Source organism: Bombina bombina, chromosome 1 (assembly GCF_027579735.1).
Source record: "Bombina bombina isolate aBomBom1 chromosome 1, aBomBom1.pri, whole genome shotgun sequence".
Lineage (NCBI taxonomy): Eukaryota > Metazoa > Chordata > Amphibia > Anura > Bombinatoridae > Bombina > Bombina bombina.
Genome location: NC_069499.1, coordinates 97,432,720 through 97,450,260, shown reverse-complemented (window position 1 = coordinate 97,450,260; position 17,541 = coordinate 97,432,720). Strand labels below are relative to the sequence as shown.

General features: G+C 37.4%; 1 protein-coding gene across 1 annotated transcript in view; it reads left to right on the top strand.

Moving 5' to 3' along the window:
• CHGA (chromogranin A) overlaps positions 1-17,541 on the top strand; it is a 54,629-nt gene that overhangs the window by 31,645 nt on the left and 5,443 nt on the right. Inside the window, exon 5 of the mRNA XM_053689393.1 lies at positions 15,346-15,444. Coding sequence (XP_053545368.1) covers positions 15,346-15,444 — 99 coding nt within the window. The remainder of the gene's footprint in view (positions 1-15,345; positions 15,445-17,541) is intronic.

Sequence of the window (17,541 nt, the reverse complement as noted above, 5' to 3'; positions counted from 1 at the left end):
GCAAAACTGTCAAATACATTCATATAAGAGGCAGTCCTCAGGGGCTTAGAAATTAGCATATGAGCCTACCTAGGTTTAGCTTTCAACTAAGAATAACAAGAGAACAAAGCAAATTTGATGATAAACGTAAATTAGAAAGTTGTTTAAAATTACATGCCCTATCTGAATCATAAAAGTTTAATTTGGACTTTACTATCCCTTTTAAAGGCTGCATTATCCATGTCAGAGCTAACAGGCTTGCACTACATGCTTCTAATATGTTAGTCCTGCTTACATTTAAAGGGACAGTATAACTGCATGTTAAAAATCCAGTATGAAACCTCTTAAAAATGTATTTAGAAGTTTCCAGTTTAACACTGTTGATGAGGTTAGCTGGAACACCCAGTGAAAGGGACTGGGAGCAGCCCCCCTCCCCTGCATATGAAAAGACAGATTAGACAAACTGGAGTCTGTAAATGCATGTATACATCTGATATAATGTTATTAAAAAATAAACAAAACTATACATTGTTACAAAAACACTCCCAGTTGGGCTATATAAATGGATCATCTACAAAACATGTATGAAAAGAAAAATATAGTGTACAATGTACCTTTAAGAAAAGGTCTCCCTAAATCAGAGGGAAAATTCTATTCAGTTTTAGACTTCACAAAATTGTTAATGGTTTTTATTGTATGTAAGACCAGACTCAATATAGTCCAGGAAAAATCCTTTCTTTTATTTAGATTATTTTTTTTAAAGGTACATTTGGCTAAATGGGGTTGCTCCTGTGGGGCTGGTTAAACACAAGAAAAAGCTGTTATGCTTTTGTTCATTCCTTGGTTGAACTTTTTTGTCTTTGTTTTAACCCTTGCGGACTATTGAGGCCCACAGAAAGATAGGACTTGATTTTTTTAGTGTTCTTATTCAGAGGCAAAGCTTTAGATAGAGCTTCTTAACCTGGCCGCAACTTCAGACACTGCAGATGTCAGAAATTCCAGACTCATTCAACCAGAATGATTGACAAACCCTGCTCTTTTACAAAAAGTCTAGTGCAATGATAAATTCCAGCAGCGGATGCTACATCAGAGTACTTGAACCAAGTTGAATGCTAGTGGACAAGCATAAATAGGGGCGAGGGTGTCTGCTATTGTAGAGCTCTCCTGACCTTTTTTATATATATATATATATATATATACACTGCTCAAAAAAATAAAGGGAACACTAAAATAACACATCCTAGATCTGAATGAATTAAATATTCTAATTAAATACTTTGTTCTTTACATAGTTGAATGTGCTGACAACAAAATCACACAAAAATTAAAAAATGGAAATCAAATTTTTTAACCCATGGAGGTCTGGATTTGGAGTCACACTCAAAATTAAAGTGGAAAAACACACTACAGGCGGATCCAACTTTGATGTAATGTCCTTAAAACAAGTCAAAATGAGGCTCAGTAGTGTGTGTGGCCTCCACGTGCCTGTATGACCTCCCTACAACGCCTGTGCATGCTCCTGATGAGGTGGCGGATGGTCTCCTGAGGGATCTCCTCCCAGACCTGGACTAAAGCATCCACCAACTCCTGGACAGTCTGTGGTGCAACGTGAAGTTGGTGGATGGAGCGAGACATGATGTCCCAGATGTGCTCAATTGGATTCAGGTCTGGGGAACGGGTGGGCCAGTCCATAGCATCAATGCCTTCGTCTTGCAGGAACTGCTGACACACTCCAGCCACATGAGGTCTAGCATTGTCTTGCATTAGGAGGAACCCAGGGCCAACTGCACCAGCATATGGTCTCACAAGGGGTCTGAGGATCTCATCTCGATACCTAATGGCAGTCAGGCTACCTCTGGAGAGCACATGGAGGGCTGTTCGGCCCCTCAAAGAAATGCCACCCCACACCATTACTGACCTACTGCCAAACCGGCCATGCTGGAGGATGTTGCAGGCAGCAGAACGTTTTCCATGGCATCTCCAGACTGTCACGTCTGTCAAATGTGCTCAGTGTGCACCTGCTTTCATCTGTGAAGAGCACAGGGCGCCAGTGGCGAATTTGCCAATCTTGGTGTTCTCTGGCAAATGCCAAACGTCTTGCACCGTGTTGGGCTGTAAGCACAACCCCCACCTGTGGACGTCGGGCCCTCATACCCCCCTCATGGAGTCTGTTTCTGACTGTTTGAGCAGACACATGCACATTTGTGGCCTGCTTGAGGTCATTTTGCAGGCCTCTGGCAGTGCTCCTTCTGTTCCTCCTTGCACAAAGGCGGAGGTAGCGGTCCTGCTGCTGGGTTGTTGCCCTCCTATGGCCTCCTCCACGTCTCCTGATGTACTGGCCTGTCTCCTGGTAGCGCCTCCATGCTCTGGACACTACGCTGACAGACACAGCAATCCTTCTTGCCACAGCTCGTATTGATGTGCCATCCTGGATGAGCTGCACTACCTGAGCCACTTGTGTGGGTTGTAGACTCCGTCTCATGCTACCACTAGAGTGAAAGCACAGCCAGCATTCATAAGTGACCAAAACATCAGCCAGAAAGCATAGGAACTGAGAAGTGGTCTGTAGTCACCACCTGCAGAACTACTCCTTTATTGGGGGTGTCTTGCTAATTGCCTATAATTTCCACCTGTTGTCTATCCCATTTGCACAACAGCATGTGACATTGATTGTCACTCAGTGTTGCTTCCTAAGTGGACAGTTTGATTTCACAGAAGTGTGATTGACTTGGAGTTACATTGTGTTGTTTAAAGGACCAGTAAACACAGTAGATTTGCATAATCAACAAATGCAAGATAACAAGACAATACAATAGCATTTACTCTGAATTTCAAATGAGTAGTAGATTTTTTTCTAACACATTTTAAAGTTGTGTTAATTTCCACTCCCCCTGTACCATGTGATAGCAATCAGCCAATCACAAATGCATATACGTATAGTCTGAGTTCTTGCACATGCTCAGTAGGAGCTGGTGACTCAAAAAAGTGTAAATATAAAAGAATATGCACATTTTTTTTAATGGAAGTAAATTGGAAACTTGTTTAAAATTACATGCTGTATCTGAATCATGAAAATGTAATAAAACTTGAGTGTCCCTTTAAGTGTTCCCTTTATTTTTTTGAGCAGTGTATATATATATATATATATATATATATATATATATATATATATATATATATATATATATATATATATATATATATATATATATATATATATATATATATATATATATTGCAGAAAAGTTATTCTATGTGAAAGAAGCATTTTGGGCTGCTCCAGGGGTGATGGCAAGCGTGTTTGGGGTGATTTCAATATGCCATAGCTTATGCTATTTAGTACATTTAGTACATATTTAGTACATTGAGCCAATTATGGGTTTTCATTTTTCATTCCTTGGTTGAGCACTTCTCTTTGCTTTTGTACATAACATTTATTTTATTTCCTGCACTTCATCTCACAGTGTGATCTGTGGGTGTTTTTTTCTCAATCTACAAATAAAAAGCTATATCCAAGAGGTATTGATTGGAAAGTATTACCGCCAGAAATAAAGCAAAACAGAATGAAGTGCAGAAATCTGCAGGATTCAGTGCTGATTGCTAATCTGTCTTCCTCTTCATTCAGTCCTGCAGATCTCCGTGAGGGTTTGAGAACATTATTGTGGTCCCATAGGCATAGAGAAGGGACACAGATGCAAGTTATTTATATTTAGTCACGTTGTGTAGTGATCACCTGCAAAACAAAACATTACCAAGATCCTTACTATTATAGCATATTGACCTTAGCATAGCACAGATCAAACCCAAAATTAAATTTTATAAAAACGAAAGATACACAATTTTTTATTATTTTTATTGTCCTGCATTATTTTTTCTAGGATGGGGATAACAATAGACAGATATATTGATGATAGATATATAGATGATAGATGATAAATAGATATGATATATAGATAGATAGACAGATTGCCACACAAAATAAATAGTTTAAAGCATTTAAAACGGTCATTTTGTCAGCATATTTTGCATTGTTTTGCAGTACAATGACATACCGTCTTGAAATATGACATAAATATATTTTTAAATCTCTTAGGAAGGGACAGATATTAATGAACTCCTGAACTGATCAAGTAGACACTGTGCATCATTTTGCAGGGTCACAGGTGTGGATCCTGCATGATCCCCTCCAGCATCTTTAAGGAGCAGTGATAAAACAGTTAATAAAAACACATTTACAAAAATGTTTTTTTTTACATTTTATGTGGAGTTAGATTTTCTCTTTTAAAAGAACAGTAAAGTTAAATTCAAATAGATTGGATAGAGCATGACCTTTTAAACAAATTTCTAATTTACTAATATTATCAGTTTTGCTTAGTTCTTTTGGTAAACTTTGTTAAAGAGTAATCCTAGGTGAGCTCAGGAGCGTGCATGTGTCTTTAGCCACCTGGCAACAATGTTTATAGTAATGTTAAAGATGCATGCACACTGCTATGCATGCCTACTCATCTTTAATCTTCAAAAAAAGGACACTGAGAAAACAGAGGAAATTATGAATGTATTATTTTGACTTTACTGTTCCTTTAATGAACCTTTAAGCTTTTACTTCCCAGCAAGATGATAAGTTAACTATATGTTTCCCGGTTGTACTTTCTATGTGTGGCTGAGTCCTGCATTTACTGCCTGGTTAAGACGTATACGTCTTGTTTAATTCCTGTGAGGATTCTTTGTGAGCATGGAGTCTTAATGCTTCTTGTTTATTCTGTTACAAACCACAGAGATTTCAAGAGACCATTTTCCTTTCAACTACAACCCAGTGTCTAAATATATTAAATAGGTGTATATTTAAATAACCTAATCAGTACTTTAATTTCATTGCTGTAAGCCTTAAAGGGACACTAAACCCCCAAAAAATATTTTATGATTCAGATAGAGAATACAATTTAAAACAACATTCCAATTTACTTCTATCATCTAATTTTCTTCATTATTTAGATATCTTTTGCTGAAGAAATAGCAATGCATATTGGTGAGCCAATCCCATGAGACATCTATGTACCAATCAGCAGCTACTGAGCCTATCTAGATATGCTTTTCCACAAGGAATATCAAGAGAATTAAGCAAATTAGATGATAGAAGTAAATTAGAAAATTGCTTAAAATTGAATGCTCTTTCTAAATCATGAACAAAAAAAAACATAATTTATGTAAGAACTTACCTGATAAATTAAATTCTTTCAAATTAGCAAGAGTCCATGAGCTAGTGACGTATGGGATATACATTCCTACCAGGAAGGGCAAAGTTTCCCAAACCTCAAAATGCCTACAAATACACCCCTCACCACACCCACAAATCAGTTTAACGAATAGCCAAGAAGTGGGGTGATAAGAAAAAAGTGTGAAAGCATAAAAAATAAGGAATTGGAATAATTGTGCTTTATACAAAAAAAATCATAACCACCACAAAAAAGGGTGGGCCTCATGGACTCTTGCTAATATGAAAGAAATGAATTTATCAGGTAAGTTCTTACATAAATTATGTTTTCTTTCATGTAATTAGCAAGAGTCCATGAGCTAGTGATGTATGGGATAATGACTACCCAAGATGTGGATCTTTCCACGCAAGAGTCACTAGAGAGGGAGGGATAAAATAAAGACAGCCAATTCCGCTGAAAAATAATCCACACCCAAAATAAAGATTAAATGAAAAAAACTGAAATTATAAGCAGAAGATTCAAACTGAAACAGCTGCCTGAAGTACTTTTCTACCAAAAACAGCTTCAGAAGAAGAAAACACATCAAAATGGTAGAATTTAGTAAAAGTATGCAAAGAAGACCAAGTTGCTGCTTTGCAAATCTGATCAACCGAAGCATCATTCCTAAACGCCCAGGAAGTAGAAACTGGCCTAGTAGAATGAGCTGTAATCCTTTGAGGCGGAGTTTTACCCGACTCGACATAAGCATGATGAATTAAAGATTTCAACCAAGATGCCAAAGAAATGGCAGAGGCCTTCTGACCTTTCCTAGAACCAGAAAAGATAACAAATAGACTAGAAGTCTTTCGGAAATTCTTAGTAGCTTCAACATAATATTTCAAAGCTCTAACTACATCCAAAGAATGCAATGATCTCTCCTTAGAATTCTTAGGATTAGGACACAATGAAGGAACCACAATTTCTCTACTAATGTTGTTAGAATTCACAACCTTAGGTAAAAATTTAAAAGAAGTTCGCAACACCGCCTTATCCTGATGAAAAATCAGAAAAGGAGACTCACAAGAAAGAGCAGATAATTCAGAAACTCGTCTGGCAGAAGAGATGGCCAAAAGGAATAAAACTTTCCAAGAAAGTAATTTGATGTCCAATGAATGCATAGGTTCAAATGGAGGAGCTTGAAGAGCCCCCAGAACCAAATTCAAACTCCAAGGAGGAGAAATTGACTTCATGACAGGTTTTATACGAACCAAAGCTTGTACAAAACAATGAATATCAGGAAGATTAGCAATCTTTCTGTGAAAAAGAACAGAGCAGAGATTTGTCCTTTCAAGGAACTTGCAGACAAACCTTTATCCAAACCATCCTGAAGAAACTGTAAAATTCTCGGAATTCTAAAAGAATGCCAGGAAAAATGATGAGAAAGACACCAAGAAATATAAGTCTTCCAGACTCTATAATATATCTCCCTAGATACAGATTTACGAGCCTGTAACATAGTATTAATCACAGAGTCAGAGAAACCTCTTTGACTAAGAATCAAGCGTTCAATCTCCCTACCTTTAAATTTAAGGATTTGAGATCCTGATGGAAAAAAGGACCTTGCGACAAAAGGTCTGGTCTTAATGGAAGAGTCCACGGTTGGCAAGAGGCCATCCGGACAAGATCCGCATACCAAAACCTGTGAGGCCATGCTGGAGCTACCAGCAGAACAAACGAGCATTCCTTCAGAATCTTGGAGATTACTCTTGGAAGAAGAACTAAAGGCGGAAAGATATAGGCAGGATGATACTTCCAAGGAAGTGACAATGCATCCACTGCTTCCGCTTGAGGATCCCTGGATCTGGACAGATACCTGGGAAGTTTCTTGTTTAGATGAGAGGCCATCAGATCTATTTCTGGAAGTCCCCACATTTGAACAATCTGAAGAAAAACCTCTGGGTGAAGAGACCATTCGCCCGGATGTAACGTTTGGCGGCTGAGATAATCCGCTTCCCAATTGTCTATACCTGGGATATGAACCGCAGAAACTAGACAGGAGCTGGATTCCGCCCATACCAGAATTCGAAATACTTCCTTCTTAGCCAGAGGACTGTGAGTCCCTCCTTGATGATTGATGTATGCCACAGCTGTGACATTGTCTGCCTGAAAACAAATGAACGATTCTCTCTTTAGAAGAGGCCATGACTGAAGAGCTCCGAAAATTGCACGGAGTTCCAAAATATTGATCGTAATCTCACCTCCTGAGATTCCCAAACCCCTTGTGCTGTCAGAGACCCCCAAACAGCTCCCCAACCTGTCAGACTTGCATCTGTTGAAATTACAGTCCAGGTCGGAAGAACAAAAGAAGCCCCCTGAACTAAACGATGGTGATCTGTCCACCACATCAGAGAGTGTCGTACAATCGGTGTTAAAGATATTAATTGAGATATCTTTGTGTAATCCCTGCACCACTGGTTCAGCATACAGAGCTGAAGAGGTCGCATGTGAAAACGAGCAAAGGGGATCGCGTCCGATGCTGCAGTCATAAGACCTAGAATTTCCATGCATAAAGCTACCGAATGGAATGATCGTGACTGAAGGTTTCGACAAGCTGATATCAATTTTAGACGTCTCTTGTCCGTTAGTCACAGAGTCATGGACACTGAATCTATCTGGAAACCTAAAAAGGAGGAATCAATGAACTTTTTGGTAAATTGATCCTCCAACCATGATCTTGAAGAAACAATACAAGTCGATTCATATGAGATTCTGCTAAATGTGAAGACTGAGCAAGTACCAAGATATCGTCCAAATAAGGAAATACCACAATACCCTGTTCTCTGATTACAGACAGAAGGGCACCGAGAACCTTTGTAAAAATTCTTGGAGCTGTAGCTAGGCCAAATGGTAGAGCCACAAACTGGTAATGCTTGTCTAGGAAAGAGAATCTCAGAAACTGAAAGTGATCTGGATGAATCGGAATATGCAGATATGCATCCTGTAAATCTATTGTGGACATATAATGCTCTTGCTGAACAAAAGGCAGGATAGTCCTTATAGTTACCATCTTGAATGTTGGTATCCTTATGTCAGGATTCTCCTTAGGATTCTGGCTAACAACCTTCTACGCTGCTGTACCTTTAATTGCCTTATGTGGTACTTCCTGTCTCCTATAAAAGACTGACTCCTCAGTATCAAATTGCTTGGTATTGAAGTTCACTTTTCTATTAAGCTCTCACATCTGCCTACAGATTTCGCTTGCTGAATATACTCTTATCCTGAGTCTGCTCTTCTGTTTCACCTTGCAGCTCTCTTTCTGCTACCTTTACCCTGCAGCTACGATACCTCCAATCTCTCCTGCCGGAACTACAGGATTAATCCGCGGTGACGTCACACGCCAACGGAACGGACCATCCTCGCAAGTGCCGCTGCTCGGAGCCTCACAACTGCCGCTTCTCACAGCTACACCAGAGCCCCGAATTTGGCATTAGAACTCTGTCTATCTACCCTCAACCTGACCTCACTTCCATAAGGTACCTTTCAACTTTTGAGCTGATACAACTATCGGTTCAGTCACGCAACTTCGCCTGTAAAGCATTAGCATTAATCAGTTCTGCAGTATATTGTGCCTGTAGGTTTACCTTTATTAATCCTAAAGATATTCATACCTGTATTTGATTCAGTGGTGAAAAGTTATTCACTAGCAGCTCTCAGTCTGCACTCTATTTTCACTTGTGTACTTCTGTCATTAGTCCACACTCGGTTCTGATTTTAGGCTTAGCTGTATGTTACAATGTTATTTCATTGGTGACAGTTATAAGCTTCCATATTAACTTTCCTGTAACCTCACATTAACTGCTTGGTAACCTAATTGGGGCACATCAACCACATTGGTACATAATGTGTTCTCCATATGTTCCTAAGCAACATCTCTAATATTAAATCTCAGCAGCTGTGGTCTAATCGAAGTTCTCTTCTTTGTTCTCTAGATATCTTTGTTTCCAAACATAGTGTGACGACTTACATAACGATTCAATATTTTTAGATCCAGAACTGGACTGAAGGAATTCTCCTTCTTTGGTACAATGAAGAGATTTGAATAAAACCCCAGTCCCTGTTCCAGAACTGGAACTGGCATAATTACTCCAGCCAACTCTAGATCTGAAACACATTTCAGAAATGCTTGAGCCTTCGCTGGGTTTACTGGGACACGGGAAAGAAAAAATCTCTTTGCAGGAGGCCTTATCTTGAAGCCAATTCTGTACCCTTCTGAAACAATGTTCTGAATCCAAAGATTGTGAATGGAATTGATCCAAATTTCTTTGAAAAAACGTAATCTGCCCCCTACCAGCTGAGCTGGAATGAGGGCCGCACCTTCATGTGGACTTGGGAGCTGGTTTTGGTTTTCTAAAAGGCTTGGATTTATTCCAGACTGGAGATGGTTTCCAAACTGATACCGCTCCTGAGGATGAAGGATCAGGCTTTTGTTCCTTGTTGTGACGAAAGGAATAAAAAACGATTATTAGACCTAAATTTACCTTTAGATTTTTTATCCTGTGGTAAAAAAGTTCCTTTCCCTCCAGTAACAGTTGAGATAATAGAATCCAACTGAGAACCAAATAATTTATTACCCTGGAAAGAAAGGGAAAGCAGAGTAGACTTAGAAGACATATCAGCATTCCAAGTTTTAAGCCATAAAGCTCTTCTAGCTAAGATAGCTAGAGACATATACCTGACATCAACTCTAATGATATCAAAGATGGCATCACAAATAAAATTATTAGCATGTTGAAGAAGAATAATAATGCTATGAGAATTATGATCTGTTACTTGTTGCGCTAAAGCTTCTAACCAAAAAGTTGAAGCTGCAGCAACATCCGCTAAAGATATAGCAGGTCTAAGAAGATTACCTGAACACAAGTAAGCTTTTCTTAGAAAGGATTCAATTTTCCTATCTAAAGGATCCTTAAAGGAAGTACCATCTGCCGTAGGAATAGTAGTACGCTTAGCAAGAGTAGAGACAGCCCCATTAACCTTAGGGATTTTGTCCCAAAATTCTAATCTGTCAGATAGCACAGGATATAATTGCTTAAAACGTTTAGAAGGAGTAAAAGAATTACCCAAATTATTCCATTCCCTGGAAATTACTTCAGAAATAGCACCAGGGACAGGAAATACTTCTGGAATAACTACAGGAGATTTAAAAACCTGATCTAAACGTTTAGATTTAGTATCAAGAGGACTAGAATCCTCCATTTCTAATGCAATTAGGACTTCTTTAAGTAAAGAACGAATAAATTCCATTTTGAATAAATATGAAGATTTATCAGCATCAACCTCTGAGACAGAATCCTCTGAATCAGAAGAACCAATATCAGTATCAGAATGATGATGTTCATTTAACCCCTTAATGACAACTGACGTACCAGGTACGTCATGCATTAACAAGCAGTTAATGACAATGGACGTACCTGGTACGTCAGTTGTCAAACAGAGTGCTGGAAGCGATCACAAATGCTTCCAGCAGCTCTGAGGGTATTGCAGTGATGCCTCGATATGGAGGCATCCTGCAATACCACTTTACAAGCCTCCGATGCAGAGAGAGCCACTCTGTGGCCCTCTCTGCACCGGTAGCAATAGTGCCAGTGTCCGCCGGGTGCACGATGCGCGTGCACGTGCACGTGCACCCATTAGCCACACTGACACCAATGAATGAGGGCAGAAAGGGGAAAAAAAAGGGAATTTTTTTTAAAAAATATAAAAGGATCTGGGAGGGGGTGGGGGTGGGGGTATTGTGGGGGGCTGCTACACTACAGAAATAGTTTTTTAAGTAAAAAATAAAATAAAAATACTTTTTGGGGGGTTTTTGGGGCCAAACTGGGTACTGGCAGACAGCTGCCAGTACCCAAGATGGCGGTAATTAGGTAGGGGAGAGGGTTAGAGAGCTGGAGGGGGGATCAGGGAGGTTGGGGCTAAGGCAGGGGTCCATCACAGCTAAAATACTTTATTATTTTTATTTAAAAAAAAACAAAAACCTCTTTTATTTAGTACTGGCAGACTTTCTGCCAGTACTTAAGATGGCGGGAACAATTGTGGGGTGGGGGAGGGAAGAGAGCTGTTTGGGAGGGATCAGGGGGTGGGATGTGTCAGGTGGGAGGCTGATCTCTAAAATTAACCCTGCAAGCTCCCTACAAGCTACCTAATTTAACCCCTTCACTGCTGGGCATAATTAACGTGTGGTGCGCAGCAGCATTTAGCGGCCTTCTAATTACCAAAAAGCAACGCCAAAGCCATATAAGTCTGCTATTTCTGAACAAAGGGGATCCCAGAGAAGCTTTTACAACAATTTCTGCCATAATTGCACAAGCTGTTTGTAAATAATTTCAGTGAGAAACCTAAAATTGTGAAAAATGGTAAGTTTTTTTTTTTATTTGCTCGCATTTGGCGGTGAAATGGTGGCATAAAATATACCAAAATGGGCCTAGATCAATACTTGGGGTTGTCTACTACACTACACTAAAGCTAAAATTAACCCTACAAGCTCCCTACAAGCTCCCTAATTAACCCCTTCACTCCTGGGCATAAAACACGTGTGGTGCGCAGCGGCATTTAGCGGCCTTCTAATTACCAAAAAGCAACCCCAAAGCCATATAAGTCTGCTATTTCTGAGAAAAGGGGATCCCAGAGAAGCATTTACAACCAATTGTGCCATAATTGCAGAAGCTGTTTGTAAATAATTTCAGTGGGAAACCTAAAGTTTGTGACAAATTTTGCGAAAAAGTGAACTTTTTTTTTTTTTATCGCATTTGGCGGTGAAATGGTGGCATGAAATATACCAAAATGGGCCTAGATCAATACTTTGGGTTGTCTTCTAAAAAAAAATATATACATGTCAAGGGATATTCAGGTATTCCGGACAGATATCAGGGTTCCAATGTAACTAGCGCTAATTTTGAAAAAAAGTGGTTTGGAAATAGTGAAGTGCTACTTGTATTTATTGCCCCATAACTTGCAAAAAAAGCAAAGAACGTGTAAACATTGGGTATTTCTAAACTCAGGACAAAATTTAGAAACTATTTAGCATGGGTGTTTTTTGGTGATTGTAGATGTGTAACAGATTTTGGGGGTCAAAGTTAGAAAAAGTGTGTTTTTTTCCATTTTTTCCTCATATTTTATTATTTTTTTTTTTAGTAAAATTATAAGACATGATGAAAATAATGGTATCTTTAGAAAGTCCATTTAATGGTGAGAAAAACGGTATATAATATGTGTGGATACAGTAAATGAGTAAGAGGGAAATTACAGCTAAACACAAACACTGCAGAAATGTAAAAATAGCCATTGTCATTAAGGGTAAGAAAATTGAAAAATGGTCCGGTCATTAAGGGGTTAAAAATTCATCTGAAAAATGAGAAGATTTAAAAGACTTTTTATGCACACTAGAAGGAGGAATAACAGACATAGCCTTCTTAATGGATTTAGAAACAAAATCTCTTATGTTATCAGGAACACTCTGAGTATTAGATGTTGACGGAACAGCAACAGGTAATGTAACAGTACTAAAGGAAATATTATCTGCATTAACAAGTTTGTCATGACAAACAGTACAAACAACAGCTGGAGGAACAGATACCAAAAGTTTACAGCAGATACACTTAGCTTTGGTAGCTCCAGCACCCAGCAGCGATTTTCCAGAAGTATCTTCTGACTCAGTTGCAACGTGGAACATCTTGCGATATGTAATAGAAAAAACAACATATAAAGCAAAATTGATCAAATTCCTTAAATGACAGTTTCAGGAATGGGAAAAAAATGCCAGTGAATAAGCTTCTAGCAACCAGAAGCAAAAAATAATGAGACTTAAATAATGTGGAGACAATAGTGACACCCATATTTTTTAGCGCCAAAAAAGACGCCCCACATTATTTGGCGCCTAAATGCTTTTGCCGCCAAAAATGACGCCACATCCGGAACGCCGACACTTTTGGCGCAAAAGAACGTCAAAAATGACGCAACTTCCGGCGACACGTATGATGCCGGAAACAGAAAATAATTTTTGCGCCAAAAAAGTCCGCGCCAAGAATGACGCAATAAAATGAAGCATTTTCAGCCCCCGCGAGCCTAACAGCCCACAGGGAAAGTCAAATTTTTAAGGTAAGAAAAAAATTAATTATTCATATGCATTATCCCAAATATGAAACTGACTGTCTGAAATAAGGAATGTTGAACATCCTGAGTCAAGGCAAATAAATGTTTGAATACATATATTTAGAACTTTATATAAAGTGCCCAACCATAGCTTAGAGTGTCACAGAAAATAAGACTTACTTACCCCAGGACACTCATCTACATGTAGTAGAAAGCCAAACCAGTACTGAAACGAGAATCAGTAGAGGAAATGGTATATATAAGAGTATATCGTCGATCTGAAAAGGGAGGTAAGAGATGAATCTCTACGAGCGATAACAGAGAACCTATGAAATAGACCCCGTAGAAGGAGATCACTGCATTCAAATAGGCAATACTCTCCTCACATCCCTCTGACATTCACTGCACGCTGAGAGGAAAACCGGGCTCCAACCTGCTGCGGAGCGCATATCAACGTAGAATCTAGCACAAACTTACTTCACCACCTCCATAGGAGGCAAAGTTTGTAAAACTGATTTGTGGGTGTGGTGAGGGGTGTATTTGTAGGCATTTTGAGGTTTGGGAAACTTTGCCCCTCCTGGTAGGAATGTATATCCCATACGTCACTAGCTCATGGACTCTTGCTAATTACATGAAAGAAATGTGGGTTCCATGTCCCTTTAATGGATACAATGTTAACAAATATTTTCAAAGAGATAATTACATGGACAATACATTCAAAAACATCTTTGTTCCATGTAAAAGAGATTATTACATAATATATTACTAGTTGTTTATTTTTCTAAAAGTGAACATTTTGTTTTGTCCCTTTCCACCAACATCAATACAGCATTATCAGTTCACAAACCTACATTTCCAGCTAATTTCAATTAAATTTAAATAGATTTTTCTTAAAGAAATAATCTAGTCAAAATCAAACTTTCATAATTCATATAGAGCATTCAATGTTAAGTAACTTTCTAATTTACTCCTATTATCAATTTTTCTTCGTTCTCTTTGTAATCTTTATTTGAATGTAAGCTTAGAAGCCGCCCCATTTTTGGTTCAGCACCTGGATAGCGCTTGCTGATTGGTGGCTACATTTAGATACCAATCAGAATGCGCTACCTAGATGTTGAACCAAAAATGGGCCGGCTCCTATTCTTACATTCTTGCTATTTCAAATAAAGAGAACGAAGAAAAATTGATAATAGGAGTAAATTAGAAAGTTGCTTAAAATAGAATGCTCTATCTGATTCATGAAAGTTTAATTTTGACTAGACTATTTCTTTAAGAAAAATCCATTTAAATGTAATTGAAATTAGCTGGAAATGCAGGTTTGTGAACTGATAATGCTGTATTGATGTTGCTGGAAAGGGACAAACAAAATGTTCACTTTTAGAAAAATAAACAACTAGTAATTTATTATGTAATAATCTCTTTTACATGGAACAAAGATGTTTTTGAATGTATTGTCCATGTAATTATCTCTTTGAAAATATTAGTTAACATTGTATCCATTAAGGCTTACAGCAATGAAATGAAAGCACTGATTAGGTTATTTAAATATATATATATCTACTTAATATATTTAGACACTAGGTTGTAGTTCAAAGGAAAATGGTCTCTTGAAATCTCTGTGGGTTTGTAACAGAATAAACAAGAAGCATTAAGACTCCAGACTAGACTATCCCTTTAATCTTTTTTTTTTTTTTTCAAGCAAAAAAGAAAAATGTATTTTCAATTATTAACTGCTGTTTTTCAATATGCATAATAGATTTTTTTGGTCCCATTATGTAACTAATAATCGTGTTTAATACAATAGTTTCTGACAAGAGTGTTGAAGTGTAAATTAGAAATTAGTTTTAATGAGATGGGGCTTTATAGTCACTGAAGGGTATTTTGCGTAGAAACTGTGGCAAGATCTCACAAATGCATCGTTTTTAAAGTAATATCATTTGCATATCTTAGTCTAATCATAATTTGCAAGCTCTGTGACTGGGCAAGTGAAATTGATTCAAAACATATTATCTTTCTGACAATTCAGGTGCCACTGAAAGGTCCCAGAAACCGAAAAAAAGCACCGGTTTTGAGGATGAACTATCAGAAGTCCTTGAGAAGCAGAATATGAAATCCATTCGCTCTGGTTAGTGTTAATCTGACCTGTAAATCGGAAAAACACGGATGTTCTTTCTGACAACCTTGGTGTATAAATGAGGCATAATCTAGAGCTGTCAGTTCAAGCAAGATATCCTATCAGAGAATTAACAATATTACTGAGGGCTATTGTGGTTTAATCTAGTTTATTCACAGTCATTTCTTCACTTTTTACAATTGAGTGTTGAGTTGCTTTTTTTGTCTCCTTCATTGCACACTTAAAGAAACATTATTTAAGCATTTTCTGTTCCAATGATTAAAAAAAAACACAGCACTATCCATATTGTCTTTGGGTCCCACAAATGTGCAGTGAGTGACAATAATATTAGATACAATGGTAATTATTGCACACGTGGGGGAAAGCTCACCTACTTCCATTTGAAAGAACTGTCTAGTAGAGTTAAAGGGACAGTCTACTTCAGAATTTGATTGGTATCCTTTGTTGAAGAAACAGCAATGCACATGGGAGAGCCAATAACATGAGGCATTTATGTGCAGCCAACAATCAGCAGCTCCCGAGCCTACCTAAGTATTCTTTTCAACAAAGGATACCAAGAGGACAAAACGTATTATTTAATAGAAGTACATTTTAAAATTGCATGTTCTCTCTGAATTATGAAAGAAAAAAATTGGGTTTCATGTCCCTTTAAATCAGGTGTTGTTTGCCAGGATATGGTAATTTACAAACCACAGAAACACCTTGTGGAAGACCTTGATTTGAGCCTTCTTTGCTGAAATTAAAGTACAACAAATTAAATCACATCTATTAATTGCAACATATACAGTAGGGAGGTTGCATTTTGGAATTAAAGTCTAGACCCGATACATAATTTTGATTACTTATTGTTACATACCAGAGAAGCATCCTGCAACTGGTCCCACATAGGGATGGGCGAATGTGTAAATTTCCGAATTCGAATGTTAGAACGAATGTTATTACCGAAATTCAAATTACAAATCCGAGTGTTGATACGAACAAATATTCTTAAAAATTCTATAATCGAATGCTATTTACAGTTTTTGAATGTCACTTTCGAATTCGAATGTTTATAATTAGATTGAATGTCGACATTCAAAATTTCGAATTTAACATTCTATTTAACAAATACTATTCAGAAGTTCAATAGTTCATGTGGTAGGGAATCTAGTAAATTGATAGATAATAGATACAAATATATCAATTCGAATATTTCTATTTCGATCGAATATTACATAATTTGAATATTACATTTAAAGAAAGCATTAGAAATACTATTACAAACATATAAATTCAAATTTTTCGAATTCGAATATTGCATAATTCAAAATATTACATTTAAATAAAGCATTAGAAATACTCTTACAAATATATCAATTCAAATTTTTCGAAACAAATATTTTTAAATGTAATCGTAAAATTCGAAACCGAACATTCGAAAATCAAATGTTAGAATGTTATGTAAACATTTGAAATTCGATTCGAACGAACGTGTTAAAATTCATTTCATTTTCCAAACGTTGTGAAACATTCGCCCATCCCTAGTCCCACATCTATAAGGTTGTAAGAAGTACACAAAACATTTAAATAATCATGGTTTATTAGAAGCTGAAAATGGCTCTCAAGCTCCACCCACCTATTGCATGTATATTTTGGAATTTTAAGTTTCTCCAATCACGATCGACTCTTAAATACGTTTTCCTACTTGCACGTGCACAAATCAGCATGTGCAAGTAGGAAACCTTTTTTATATGAAATAACTAACTAAAAATATAAAACTTGCACTGCTAAACTGTCATACCATAAAACAGCTAACTGGACAAGAATTTAGCTGTGGGCAGAACTTGGCAGCCAGTTTCGCTTGCTAACAAACAATCATTTAAACGTTTCATGTACTTCTTATAACCTTATAGATGTGGAACGCACTGCAAGATGTTTGTCTGATATGTAACAATAAGTAATAAAGAGTAAGTATTAAGGTTTAGACGTCCCTTTAATTTAACTGTTTTGACTTTTGGAGTTAGTGCTACATGATGATTGTTAAATGGATCCCAATATTTGTCAAAAGGCAAGAAAACCCTTCAAAAGAATTTAGAGTACAGATATTAC